At 34.6% G+C, this 15,249-nt stretch overlaps 1 protein-coding gene across 1 annotated transcript; it reads right to left on the bottom strand.

The window, feature by feature from the left end:
- Nucleotides 1-487: 487 nt before the first annotated feature.
- ZBTB41 (zinc finger and BTB domain containing 41) lies at nucleotides 488-14,939 on the bottom strand. The gene is made up of 10 exons (XM_009708567.1): nucleotides 13,750-14,939; nucleotides 11,531-11,738; nucleotides 10,715-10,784; nucleotides 8,150-8,297; nucleotides 7,312-7,441; nucleotides 5,377-5,472; nucleotides 4,739-4,845; nucleotides 3,174-3,279; nucleotides 2,064-2,152; nucleotides 488-1,291 (listed from the first exon to the last, which is right to left on the bottom strand). Exons 1-10 carry the CDS (start codon nucleotides 14,870-14,872, stop codon nucleotides 648-650), a joined length of 2,721 nt encoding a protein of 906 aa, XP_009706869.1. The 5' UTR covers nucleotides 14,873-14,939; the 3' UTR covers nucleotides 488-647.
- Nucleotides 14,940-15,249: the final 310 nt, after the last annotated feature.

The following is a 15,249-nucleotide window of genomic DNA, read 5'->3' as shown; positions in this document are numbered from 1 at the left end:
ATTAAGGAGGCCAAATTTAGGCAACCTAACTATACTCAGGGGGATCACCAAACACCTTGTTTAGTGTCTTCATAAAATATCTGAATCAGTTCTCAGAAGAATCTAGTTCCTGTGTCCATTGGCTAGGCTCCAGAGTCCAGCAGGCTTTAAAACCCTCCAAAAACGTCTGAGGGTTCAAGTAAAATTATATTTTAATTTCTGTGTGAAACATAATTCAAAGTTTGTGTTTTATATCTCTGCCTGCCCTTATAAATTTTAATAGATTTGATAGTCTTTATTCTTCCAGAATGCTATTACACTTAAAACATTAACTCAAAGTGAGATGCAGAAAGGCAAACAATTTTTTTTTTTAAATTAAGTCAGATATGTAATTACATTTTTCAGCCACTATCCTTAAAAGATATTTCAGAGCATAATTTTTAAAAGACCATCTATAAGATTTTTTAAAACTCTTAAAATCACAAGATTCTTTCAGTATGCATCAAAATGTGCCTAAATGTTCATATATTATGTAAACAAACCTGTTTTTGCAAAACTATGCAGAAGACTCATGAGCCCAAATAAAATATAAAATATAAATCTCAATTGCCATATCAGCCTTCTGTTGGCTAATGGCTTACTAAATTAGGTGGAATGTTATGGTCTGATCATGAATGTTCATTGTTTGAAATATTCTGTACAGTAGGAGCTGTATCTAGCCCCAGTAAAGTTCCAAGATATGACTGGTCTCTAGGATCCAACATTTGCTCAGGCCTTACTGGATGAACAATATTAGCAGGTTGTGGAGTAAGAGTGTATTTCTCTAGAAAAGATAGATCTGTTGCTCGTTGATAATCTGTCTGCTCAGGTTGTGGAGGAAGAATGCCATGTGACTGAGTAGTATGCTGTACTAGATCAGCTTGTGGATCAGGCATCTGAACTGGTACCAGAGTCACAGGCACACATACTTCTGTAGATACATTCTGTAGCAAAGTCTTGGCTTCCGATTGATACGCTTTGGACTGTTCCACATATTGTTTAGCCTCCGTTTGGTAAACTTTGTCATCAGAGGTGTACTGCACTGGTAAGGAGACTAGCTTTTCCTCTGAAGAAGATGTCAATGCCTCTTCTGCAGCCTTTGATCCATGAACATGATCAATATGATATTTCAGCTTGTCTTTTCGTTTAAATGTTGCATTGCAGTGTTGGCAATTAAAAGGTCGAGCATCTGAATGAATAACCATGTGTTTTGTTAATGTCTTCTTAATTCTAAAAGACTGATTACAGATTTGACATTTGTACGGTTTCTCGCCTATGAAGACAGAGAGGTAAGAATTAGTTATTCTGAGTAACTCCAGGTCACACATAAATATGCAAATACACAGGTGGATTATCACACAGAGACCTAGTATAAAACAACTGTAATGAAAACAAAGACCACATGTTTAGCATCAATTTTGGAATCAGCGGAGCCATTAGAAGTTTGTTTAGAAGTTATGTTAGCATACCCTTCTCCTTACACACAATTCTCTCAATACTTGGCATTTCTGTCAGGTATACACAAAGATGATCAGAATATAAACCAAATAAAAAAGAAAAGTCTTTACACTGTTATGATACTGATATTAAATGAGCTCAATTTGTACTTCTATACATTTTGAAAGAACAATGATCTTCCTAAACATAAGGCAGGAAAAACAAAGTCAAACAAATAAGGACATAAACCTTTCCAGAGGGATTTCAAAAACTTGTCTAGATTACCGCTTGAAATGTAGTACTCTCTGGATCACAAAAATGATTATGTCTGGGTAAATTTGGCAAGACATACAGCAGTAAACTAAACGAAAAGGTGTAGAGAGCATCCCACAAACATGTTGAGCATTACCAATATTTAAACTGATACATTCAGAGGGTAGTATTCAGGAATGACCAACATATGAGAAAGAACAAAAAGCCTTGCTGCTTCCTGCTATTCTTGCCCTGAATGCTCGACAACCATAACGAATTAAATTCCATCAATGCTGATACATAAAAATACATTCCTACATGTTTTGTGGTTTTGTTGGGGTTTAGCTTATTTTTACCTGAATGTGTCCTAAAATGCATTTCCAAACTTGATTTCCCTTTAAAAACTTTCTTACAGACTTCACACTGGTGAAATGTTGCTTTGTATCTTTAAAGAAGAAAAGACACTTCATGTTAGATACTTTTTTTTTAAGCCAACTAACAATAAAGTGATGTACACAGTCCTTTCTGAAATCTTTAACTGCAAAACAGCTGAATATCAAAGTTTGCAAATTTCCTCATTTATATTCATATTTCCTGGCATCTGCATACCAATAAGGTCAGTTAGATTCTTTTCAATACTCAATCTTTTCCTCTGCTGGGATTGGCACTTAGTATTCAAAGAGCAAAAGACACTAAAACTTCTTTTCTGACCCCCAAAATATCCTTAAATAACCATTTTTGCCCAATATCCACAAGAGGCTTTCACTGTGGTAGAATTATGCCATAAATAAAGTAATAGGAATGGTTTAGGCTCCTGGCTACCAAGAAAAAACAAATAGAACAAGCAGACAATGTACTATACTTCCAACACAGATGTACCTATAATGGCTTCTACACAATGCTAATGAGTACAAGCAGTTAAAACACATAATTTGAAAAACAACTAGGTCTCAGTTCATTTGAAATCTCTGAAAGGCTTATTTTTGGAGTTCAAGAATTTAAAAATTCTACTGCATTTTCAATTTATAGACATTAAGTCAGGTCTCAAAGTTTTTACCTGCTTTCAGAGCCAATAATCTGTTACCAGCTTCTAAAATACCTAAGTGTGGAGTAGTTCTCACAGTGCTCGAATGATGTCTAATAACTCAGTCTTAACTAGTCTGCAATGACGATATTACAGCAAACCATTGATTTAGAACAATATTGAAACAGCTAATTGCCACACTAAATTTTGATTTTTTTTTTTTAAATTCACTTAATTATGCCACAAAGAAAACATCTTGCTTAAATTGTGAAGGTAATTTTCTGACATCCATTTCAAACCATAATAATATGTCTATCAAGACTAAGGTAACGGGCATGACAAATACACAGACTACGAGAATTCTGCACGAACATGCAAGTCCCAACAAAATCGGTTACAATACAGAAGTATTTACGCAGTTGTAAAAAAAACCCACACTTACTTCTGCCAAACTTTTTCTCCTAGATGAACACTTTTATAATGAACAGTAAGGTGATCTCTACGGCCAAAACATTTTCCACATTCCTCACACTGATGTGCTTTTTCACCTACAAGGGCAAAATTCAATAAATTTTGGTTAAATCCTCTGGAACTTATTAAATGTCTAAGAGCTGTCATTGGAAAATATACAGTAGACCCATGTTCACAAAGTTCAGCCAATCAAGCTCTTCCATACCTTACTTGGAGAAGAATTCTCTGTTATTGAAGAACAAAATTCAGGAAGTATGTTGGTTCTATCAGAATAAGGATTTTTACGAACTGTTACATGTGATACTACTAACCATGTGTAATTTCTACAAAGAAATCCACGTTCATGAGTTAAGAGACACTTTCCCAAACACACACTGCATGAGAGGTACAAGTGAATGACTAGGGATCTACTCTCTTCATTATGACTCAAAATGTGCTATCTTCAGTAATTCAGGGCTTTAAAAGAGAAGCTTATTTAAACATACCAATTATTTTCAGCTACTAATTTTTAGAACTTAAAATTACATCACAGTATTTTTTTATTATCCTGATTTACATAGTTACCTTTTTCTTTTATGCTGCTGTTTAAAAGTATCTTGATTCTTTTAAGTCATCTTGAGATCTTCCACAAAGTGTCAGAATATTTCTTCTCATGTAAGTAGGAGGAGTGTGGACAGTCAAAGAATGTAACTTTCTAGAGGAGGGGAAAAGCAAATAGAGTAGAAAAGAGGATTTTTTTTTTTTTTGTACTTGAGTTTTCAAAGATTTCTTTATTTTATAGCAGACATTATGATTTCAAACACCAAAAAAGAAGCTGTCCTTCAAAATAAAGGCTCAGGAAGTTTAGACTCTGATCACTTTCATATTTTCATGCTGCCTAGAAAGTATTTTGCCTTCTAGGAGGGACACATTCCCTTTGGATCCTGTTCTGAAAAAGGAAAAGTCCCTAGTGAATCCTCACTCTTCCTGTACATTTGATAACCTTTCTGCTCTCAGTGCAACAGATTTTTTTTTCTTCCTCCTGATCATCCCCATCTGGCTGTTATCAGGGTTCACTCCCATCACCTTCCTTTCTTCCCTCTTCCCTGCAACAGAGACTTCAGAAACACCGCTTTCATGTTCTTACATTAAAGTGATCAGTGTACAAACTTTGACAGAGACTGTGACAGCTTCTTCTGTGTTGTGGTAATAATGTTTCAAACAATCGCTATTAAAAAAAAGAAATCTGAACTCATTAAAAAATCCTCCTTTTTCACTTTTGCTTTTTTTTATTATTATTTTTAAAGCAATTCACTGTTACATTTTTTTGACTGTCCCTCAGCTTTCTATGTTAACATGGAGGAAACACTTGCTTTTAAACCTTGAAAACATGTAAGATTAACCCTACTTTAGTAGACCTTAAAAATGGTGAGAAGAACTTTTATCAAGCCTAAAACATTGCATGTATTGAAAAAAAAATAAATCCATAATTAATTTTTTATTTGATCTTATTTCAAAATAGTAGTTTTGAAGTCAATTTTCAAACAAAATGCCTACCTGAGTGTATTTTTTTGTGTTTTGTCAGATGGTCATGTCGAATAAATGTTTTTCCACATTCTTCACATTCATACCTTTTGTCATCATGGTGGACTCTTAGATGAAGTCTGCATATTTATAGTCATAAATATAACCATAAAACGCAATTTTGTTAACATAATCTATACTGCTATTTTAATGCAAAATACCAGCAAACATAGTCTTTAATGCTTCACACAAATATCAGGAAATAACTTTCAGTTGGGGTATGCTGAAACTGCTCTTAGAAAGCAAGACAGAACAGAGCTAAACTCTCATATCTGATGTTAATTTAGTAGGATATTTCAGTCTTCCACTTATTTTCTCTTTCAATAACAAAGATGAGAAAGTTTTAGATGTGCAGGAAAGCCAGCTTTGATACAAGATCTGTATGGGATTCTGTCTGCGTTTAAACCACTAATGTATTAAAATTAAATGACTTCTCATAGAATATTAATACATTTTCAATCTTTAATCATGTTTAAAGCATTTACTAATGCTCTCAGAGTTGCAATAAATCAAAACCCATACACTACAAAGAATTATGTTGATAACATGAATGCATATATATCACCAAATAAGTGAGACAGGTTAGCAGCTTATTTAATAAACATCTGTACCTGTAAGAGCTTCCATGACGAAAACTCTGCCCACAAATACTGCAAAGATGAGGCTTCTCTCCACTGTGAATTCTTAGATGTTCTTTCAAAGTTGTTCTGTTTAACGAAGGCAGTAAAATTTAATTTCAACCAATGTACCGTCACATTAAAGTGAAACAGACTAACATTTTCTCAATTTCTTTAATTCTGATGGATCATAATATACGCTAGTAACTGCATTAATTTATTCAGATACATACATATATACAAACAGTCAAAGGCAGTATGGCAACCTACTACTTACTGAACCAGCTGGGTCTAGAAACAAAGAAACAAAACATCGTCCAAATATACACTTGGACAACATACATTAAAGAAAACATCAATTTTGACACTATTTTCTACGTAATAATCTCCTTGTTACTATATGTATATCTAAGCCAGGGCTTTACAGTCAGACTTGAAGGAAATCCAGATCATGGATCTTAATTTAACTTAATTCAGCATAGAGTTTATTTATCTTTATACACACATATGTATACATATGTAAGTCTACTTTTATTATCGCCTTTCCAATGTAAAAAAAAAAGTGCATGCAGATGAAAATTCCTCTCAAGCAAAGGAATCAGACAATAAAATTTACTGTATACACAGCTGGTAAGTGTGTGAACTAAACAAAAGAGAAAAATCTTTGATGTCCTTCCAGTACTTGTTGTAAGTATTATTTTTTGAAGATTTTTTTATGCTTTACACAAAAAGTCATCTTTTCTAATGACAGCAACAACATTAAACTATTGAGCTGCCTGACCTAATGTAAATGAAACTTGAAGCGTGTAAATATATTGACTTTTTGTAAACAGAAATTGTTCTCACAGTTAGAAGTGAGCTTTACACAACTGAAAGACTATCTGTGCTTTGTAGCTTATTTGTTTACTATTTCATTATCGCATTACTACATTTTCTTTTAAAACATGCATACTCTAGTGATCAAACTACTAGAAAATACACACCACCAAAACTCATTAGGGACAAATCTTCTTACAATACTTTCAAGGCTCTTTGCCAGTCATTGGAAAAAAAATTATCAAGAAAACATACTGCAGTACACAAACTCAGATCTTTTCATATTCCCCACATAGAACATAACTAGAATCTTAGTCACAGTTATTGAGATGAAGCTGTACTCTGTCAAAACAAAACAAAAAAAATTATAAGGCTTATTGTTTCAGAACCTAAACAGAAATCACTGTTTGGAAAACTTAAAAGATCTCCTTTACAGAGCAGTGCAAGACACCTGCACTGAAGCTACATAAACAATCATTTAAAATTCACATTTTTTTCCCCTTCATATGTGTAGAACAGAAATGGGGGGGGACACACGTGGAATCTTATTTCTATAGCTTTTCTATGCTCTCTTTCTGTATACTAGAGTTTATGAGCCAACTTCTAGTGTGCACTTTTCAAAGTACTAAATTAACATTTTTCTCCTCCATTTAGAGAAGCAGCAGCAAAGGTCGTACAGTATTATTCCATCTTCCATGACACCGTGTTTGTAGAAGTCCAATTGCTTCTTAGTCATTCTCACCAGCGTTCCTGATCTTCCTGTCCTCCTCAGTATATTTACCAAAATATCTACGGCAGAAAACTGTTTCCCAAACAAATGCAAGATGTTCTCGCACAACACAGGAACTCTTAGTGAAGTGAATTAGAGGCAAGACTTTCTTAATATAGTTCTGCCTCAGAACTGATTATCTATAGTTGTCATCCTTAACTTTAGAGGTCATCAGGAAATCATATGCTACCTGTGGCTCTGATGCCACCTTTTAATACACTAGCCCTCTAAAATGGTGTCATTTATGTTAAAAACCTCAAAGCTAAAACATAATCAGAATCAAACAAAGCACGCCAAATATTCTTCCTTTCTGCTGAAGTTCAAGTAGTCGCGCAGCTCCTTACCGTTCTCTAACGGATTTTCCACAGATGAAACATGTCCATTTTCTCTTTCCTCCGTGAGTACATTCTATATGGCGTTTCAGATTTCCTGTATCATTAAATTGGCGACCACAAATATCACAAGGAAAAGGCCCTACAAGGAGACAGACACATATAGTATTATTAACTGTCAGTTAAACCAAACAAGATGCACAGATTGGTTACTTGTGAAAACTCCGATCAATTTACAAAGCAAAAGTTTTGTCTAACAAATGATTACTGTTTAGTACAGTTCGCATATTTTAATTAGACTGTACACTTTCTGCTCAGGTAAGTTATTTCTAATACCTGGTATTCTGGCAAGTTTCATGATTGTAAATTAAAAATTTATAATTAATAGTCAAAAGTAACTAAGTTTACCTAGACTGCTTGAAAAAAACAAATTTCCATTACTATGACTAATCTAGATCCTACCCAGCAGAAATAATTAGTAGTAATAAAAAAGTCTTCGGAATACTTCAGGAGGAAAGAAAAAGGCCTTTGGAAAACTTCAGGAAGAATCTGACTCCATAGTTGAGAACCAATTTCATGCAAAAAAGTTTTAAACCAAAACTAACCTTAACTCTTCTCCCCCCCCAAAATTTTGCATTTATTTAGGTACAATACAATGCCTCCAAAAGACAGCTGAACAGAAAAGTAAAAAACCAACCAACAACAACAAAAAACAACTCCCCCACAAAACTGGAAAAGAGAGAATTGGAAAAGGAGGTGGGATGGAAACCAGACTGATCAGGACATACAATGGTGGAGGAAGGTTTTACTTTAAATCTATTGTTTACATGTCAGAAGGAGGTTTCTATACCGAGATGGAATTTTTCTTGATGTTTCAGTCTTGCAAATCGGGATTTAAAGTGCTCTTCACAGTAGGTACACTTAAAGGGTTTATCCTGAGAGTGAAGGATCATATGCTCTTCTAAATGAGGTCTTCGAGTGAAAGATTTCTTACAAATCTAAAATGATAATGCACTTTGTCAAAGATACATCAGTTATAACCAGATTTTTTTCCTATTCATAAACTCTAACAGTTTAGTTCATCTGCTCTCTGTAGCAATGTAAGATTAAACATGTATTCTTCAAAAGCATACTCTATCCCAACTTGCAAAGCCTTGCAGTCAACATCAAAAAAATCCGTGTTCTATATAAATCCTAGTGGATTGCACTATATAAATTAGGATGCCGACCCATGGCAGCCTAAATCAAACTACTGGCAACTCCTGCATACAGTTACATGTTCCACTCCCGCTTCTTTCTACTGAGTCCAGGACTTACCAGACTCTTTTCCTAGGGTGTTCCAACACAGTAACTCAGCAGAAAATAACCCAACAGAAAAAAAGCAACTTGCTTTGGCTTGGTTTTGGATGCTGAAACAGCTCAGTTGGACTTTGGTAAAAGCTGTTGTAGTATAAGCTACTGTAGAACTAGATTCATACCTGTTCCTTTATTTCCTCTGGGAAATTCTCTGACAGCATGTGTTAAAGAGAAAATGCCAATACCAACAAAGAAACGTAACTCAAAATATATTTTAGAGATACAGAACTTTTGCAATGTTTAAATTATGTGAGCTTTTTAGTACTGTTTTCAAATTAACCAAAACCTAAATGTACAAGAATTGTTAGTAGTCAGTAAAGTAAGCGTGCAGTTCAACTACAAAATTGAAACCACAGTTCAAATTTAGGCATTTAAACTAGGTATTACAATTTAACATCAGGGATAAATCAACACAGTGCTCACTGATTTCACTGTGAAACCATTGCCATTGTTTATAATAGCTGAATTTAGTACTAACTCCGGTACGTTAAATCATGCAATGAGTTTCTCAGAGTATGCCTGAATAACACTCTTTTAGCCTCAGGAAGCCAGAAGCAACAGTTTTATTTGTTTAAAAACTCAGTAATGTTAAATATAAGTGCAAGAAAATCCCATACCTGTAAGAAGTATAATAGCCTTCTTTTCTTTACTATTAATACTCTACTGTTTCTGTGAATCTGCTCATATTCCTCAAGGACTAAAGTATTGTCACTAAATCCTGGTGTTCACACATGGACCACGGCATAAACCAAAAACCTGAAGAAATCCTGCAGCTTACATCTGTGGCACCTCAGCCCTCAGAACATACTAAACAACCTGAAAACAGTCACAGCTCCTAAGGGTTCTGTTCATTCTCCAACTGCTATAAAAGCTAAAATTCTATCCCTGCTTTCAATTCAAGTCCATTTCCAATGAACAAGATCAGTACAAGAGCAGCAGCTCACTTTTTAAAAATTTCCACTTAACATAAACTTAAAATTTTCAAGCAAAAAAAACCCAAACAAACCAAACCATAAAGCGGAGTTTACCAAATCATTTATCTGACAAGATTACTTTCCAATAAATGAACATCAATAACGTTGCGCAATTGTTTCCCGCTATTAAAAAAGCTTCTTATCTAGTAACAAACAGAATCTGTAACATGTTCACACAATTTAACTTCATCTGGAAGGTAAGACCCTTTGGTCAACCACGCAATACCTCCAACCACGGTACCATTACCAGCTGCAGGAATTCCACAAACTCCTACAGTTGATATCTCTCAACCTCCTACTATATAAGTGAAAGTTCACAAACAAAGCAAGGTTATTAATTATGTTACAGAACCTAATATTAGACATACAGGGGCATATAGGAGTTTGCATAAACAAAACAGCTGTACTGAAAAAAAAGCAAACCGATTCCCTTAAAAAAACAACAAAACCCCACATGTGAAGCCTTGGAACATTATTTGGCAGCAGATAGATAAGAGAATGGAAGTTCTACAAACTCCTTCTTACACTAGATGTAGTTTCATGCATACACTTCTCCTAGGGAAAAGCAAGGAATGGATTCCATGATTTTACAACTAGTGATAAATTTAGTACAAATTTACAACTCTGTTCATGTGCACATGCAGCTAAACGAGAAAGTGCTTCCTACTGAACATATTTTTTCCTCACTATTGAGAGAGCCTTCCAAAAAAGTATACTTTATGGTCAGTGCACTTTGATGTGCATAATTAATGGCAGAGCAAATACTCTGTCTTTAAAGTATTCATAACACTCAAGTCTAATCCTCTGCAAACTGATGTATTTTAACAATGGTAACAACTGATCACATTAAGAAATATTGCCTTCAACTATTTTAGAATTCAATTTGGTACTATCTACCCAGTCATAAACTGTACATACAGATAAAGTTCAGTCTTTAAATCAGCACACAACAAGGAAATTTATGCCATCACTTACATAGCTCACTGAGATTTCACAGAAACATATACCATATTTTCACTTAAGTATTCAAGTCGCAAAAAATACTATCTATTATGAAAAAACAAAAGCACTGAAGTATTACGCACATCACATTTCCAGCCTTCACTCTTTGTCTTCTTGATAGAAAGGAATTCTTGTACATTTTCTGGATGAAACCTAGGAGAAAGAAAAAAATCTGCAAGTAGTTATAAATTTCTAAGATGTAGATCACCCAAATACTATATATGCATTTCTAACATTTATGTGTCATGAAAGTTGATCACCAAACCAGCAGAACAGAATAGTGATAATTAAACAATTCTGAACGCACAAGTAACTGGAAAGCAGTGTTGACTATAGACTCCTGTAGAATCTTATATAACAATTGGTAAGACAGAGGACAGTTTCAATTACAATGCTTTATGGATATTTAGAAAGAAAGAGAAAAAAAAGCAGTATGTAAATAATAAACTTATAATTAGACCCATCATAAACAAATAATTCACCTAAAAGAATCTAGATGGAAATGGTTTATCCACCTATTATCATCAACAGTGTAGCATCAACATCTAAAACCAAAGAAGATATTTTATACTTCCACCATATTAAAAGCAATACAGGTAATTATTAAGATAGTTGTGTTCTGACTGTGCTAGCTAATCTGAGTATTCTAAAATTTATAGTAAAAACCTATGGCAGAACTCCCACAGAATCGCTATTACTATTTAGTCAGTCCCTATGCACTCCTTACAGCAGGTTAGTTGATACTGCTAATCCTCATGTCCTTTGAAAAGATACTTATTTGAAAAAAGTTAAAGAAATAATGCAGAATATGCTGTGTGTATACACACATTTATCTTCACTTTTGAACTGGAAAAAAAACAGATTCTTAAGAAACGTGAGACAAATTTGCTCATACTTGCCTCTTCACATGCTTCGCTAAAGTCTTTTTGCTTGCATGTAGCTTATTGCAGTAGGGACATTTGTGTTCCTTTTTATGAAAGTCAGTATCACTCGAGTGTTTCTTTCTGTGCACTGTCAGGTTGGACTTCGTTGAATAGCGCTGATGACATATATCACACTCAAAAGGCTTCTCACCTGTGTGTACACGTGTATGGCTCTCATATTTGCCTGTACAACAACAAAAATCTATTAGCATAACTGTAACAGGTATCACCTACAGTATACACATTTGAGGTTTGTTCTATAATATCTCTCAAATGTGGTTAAGGACTGAAAGCACCTTCCACACACATCCAAGGATTTCTACTGGTTTACACTACAGAAAACTGCATAGTGATCACACGTGTGTTTGATCCAAGGTTCTTCCACACACTTCCATCTTAACTATTTTTAATATAAAGAGTAAAAATAAAAGGGATCTGTATTATTGTTAAATCTGTGCAAGAGTTATGAGTCCCTGTTGTTCAACCCTACAGCATACTCTGTTCTTAGTACTGGAAGTTATACTACTACTTTTTCATTACACTGATTGTGAACTACCTTTTCAGAACAGGGAACAGCCTTGCAACAAACTAGTATTTTTAAGTCACTTTCAAATAACAAAACACTGAATGAATGATACAGACCCTTGCAAATAATCTATATTTGGGACCCAAGATATTACCATAAAAAAAACCACCACTCTCATTTGTTTCACACTGCTTGTATTCCCTCTTCTGTTTGCCAGTTTTTTTCTGAGGATAGAATTCTATCCTAACACCCAGTATCTACCTACCTCAAGTCAATAGCAGGCTCTCTGGTTTGTACTAAACAATTTTTTTTCTCTGTGGAATATGCATCATACTTACGGGAGTTAGATTTTTAAAAAAGTACTATAGCTCATAAATTTAAAATACAAGTCAATTGCCTCACATAGTACAAGCTTATAAAGAACTACTTTATGTATCACTTGCTTTAATGCTATTTCTAATGTATTTTTGATCACAAAACTAGAATTCTAAGTTATGAAAGTGCAAAGAGAAAAGGGCTTCCAATGTCTGCAAAACCAAAATGTACCATTACAACCCTAAGTACTCGCAAGCCATTTATTTACGCACAGTAGCCTTTCAATATTAACAACAAAGCTCTCAAATTCTGAAAATTTCCTATGCCATTTTAATTTTAAGATACAGCATTACAAGTACAGTTAAGTCCCACATTTTTAATGTTAAATAGCTTCTGTGCTATAATTTGTGACCTCGGAAAATTAATTTCATCTCAGCAAGCTAAACACACTATATGTGAGTAAGAATTAACAGTCCCACCCCATTTTTCATAAACTCCTAAATTTCAAATTGTGAAAGACATCTATAATAAGAACAACAAAAAATACCTAACACCATTGGGAACTGTTTCTTTCCTAATTACCATGATTGAAAGGAAGTCAATACCTTACATGACCTTAATTCAACATTTATTCCAGCTGAAAGAACACAAAAATTCTGGAGTACAGTAGAAATTTACTTTTAATGTGGGAAAGGAGGATAGGAAAGCATTGGATGTGTCAGGACTGGAATTTTTACTCTTCTGATATCCCAAGTAACTATACACCTAGATTGGAGTGTAACACAAACAATCCTAACAGAACAGATTAAGCTGACAAAGTATTACTTGTGCTAATGACAGACCAGAAAAATCAAACTAGAAGTCAGAGTTACGAGGTCCCGAGCATCTACATATCATGTAAAATACAAGAATTTCAGGTTGTTTGACAATGGTGCTGTTTTACTACAGCAATAATGACAGCTTTGTTACTTAAAATTAATTTGGCAGAAAATACAGTACAGGTCTCAGACTTCATGCAATTTATCTTTCAATATCTTGCTCTATTTCCCTCCTTTTTCAAGGCTGCTTTTACACACCATGCTAACAACCACAATCCAGAGCAGCGAAAGAGAAATAAATTTAATATTTGCAGATTTTTCAAATAATTCACTCAGTTAATTTACTGAAACTGTTTAGCACCACAGATGTAACAACTTAATACACTTAGAAAAATTATCAGCATACTGGATCAGTGAGATGATCCAGAAATTCTGATCTTCATTCTCTAGGACACAGAAAAAGCTCAGTTTATTTCTCATACAAATAGCACCACCATATGGTAAAAAGGAAAGAGATCAACCTAACATGCTCTTACCTATTCGATCAAATTTCTTCTCACACTTTGGACACTGCAGTAGTTTTTTGCTACTGCTTTGAATGATAACTGGAGCTAAGCCTTCAGGAATACTTCCCACTGAATCAATTGCCTCGGAACCCTCTTCAGTATCATTCTGCTCTTTTTCACTTTGTTCTTCAGACTCTGAATCTTCACCTGACATCTCCTCTTCCTGTCCCTCTTCATCAGCATTGCATTCACTTTCACTGTCTTCAAATTCGCTTCTATCAGACGTTTCCTTGTCAGAACTAACTTTTTCCAAATTGCTGTCAGAGGCATCACCGCTTTCATTGTCACTATTATCAAATTTAGCCGGACATTTACGGTTTCTCGTAGAACGTCTAGTGGAAAAGTTAGCCTTCTCAACCATTTTTAACCCATGTTTTCCTTCCAGAGAAAGGGATCTGTGGGCTTTAGCCAAATGATTTTCTAAAGACTTCTTGTAACAGAAACTTCGACCACAAAAAGTGCACTGATGACTATTTAATAGTTTACCTGTCAGTTCACTGAGTGTTTCCACTGGTGTAGGCGCATCAGTTACCACATCAGTCTGTACGTTAGAAACACTTTCGTTATTTAGTAACTTCACTGCATCTATGATATCTAAAAATTTTGCTGCTTCCAGCACTAATGGAATTTCATTTTTATATACAAAAAACTCAGAAGTGTAGAGAAACTCAAGCAAATGCTGAAAGACAGAATGAGTTACGTGATCTAAGGTGACGACATCGGTGCTTGGATTTTTGCTCAAACAAGCATGAAAATAACTACTCCCAACAGCCACTACAACTTTGTGAGCACTAAATTCTTTTCCTTCTACAATTATGAGTAAATCACAAAATGACGGATGTTTCTGTCTATCATCATTTAAGTATTTAAGTAGATTTTTGTTATACTGCAATGAGCTTAGGAGCTTTCTTTGTTCTGATGATGGTGAAAGTTCTCGGGAAGATTCAAGCTGATCTGCAGGAGCTATTTCTGCAGACTTTGAGACAATTTCCTGTGCACAGTCTACTACAAGAATCTGTTCTGAAGGATCTTTCTCATGGCCAAAATGAACCTTTTCGTTTAGATTTGCAGCGAGTCGTCTCCTTTTCTTCATTGCAGAAGTGCAACTTCAAAATCAGGAGCTTCATAGGTGATTGGTAAAAAATTCTTGTTAAGACTTGGTTCTGCTCCAGACCTTGAAAAAATACGTAGCAGTAGTTTCATAATCTGCAAAAGAATTATGATAAAAATTACTCTTAGCACTTAGCCGTAACTTCCTTTTCTATTAATGCTTTCTGTATTTCACTCTTAGTATACCCTGTAGATGTACCTTTTTATTAAATTACTAAAATCCCAACACTTCCCACTCCTAACCATGGCATAACGCTACTCAGAGCGAGTGAACCGACACTGCCTATTATTAGATCTGAAGAGACGGCTGGGGCCGGTTTTGCTCGTCTCCTAGACGCATATAGCTTGTGAAATACTCCG

This window comes from Cariama cristata, unplaced genomic scaffold (genome assembly GCF_000690535.1).
Source record: "Cariama cristata isolate BGI_N322 unplaced genomic scaffold, ASM69053v1 scaffold36379, whole genome shotgun sequence".
Classification (NCBI taxonomy): domain Eukaryota; kingdom Metazoa; phylum Chordata; class Aves; order Cariamiformes; family Cariamidae; genus Cariama; species Cariama cristata.
This window is presented reverse-complemented; position numbering and strand designations above follow the sequence as displayed.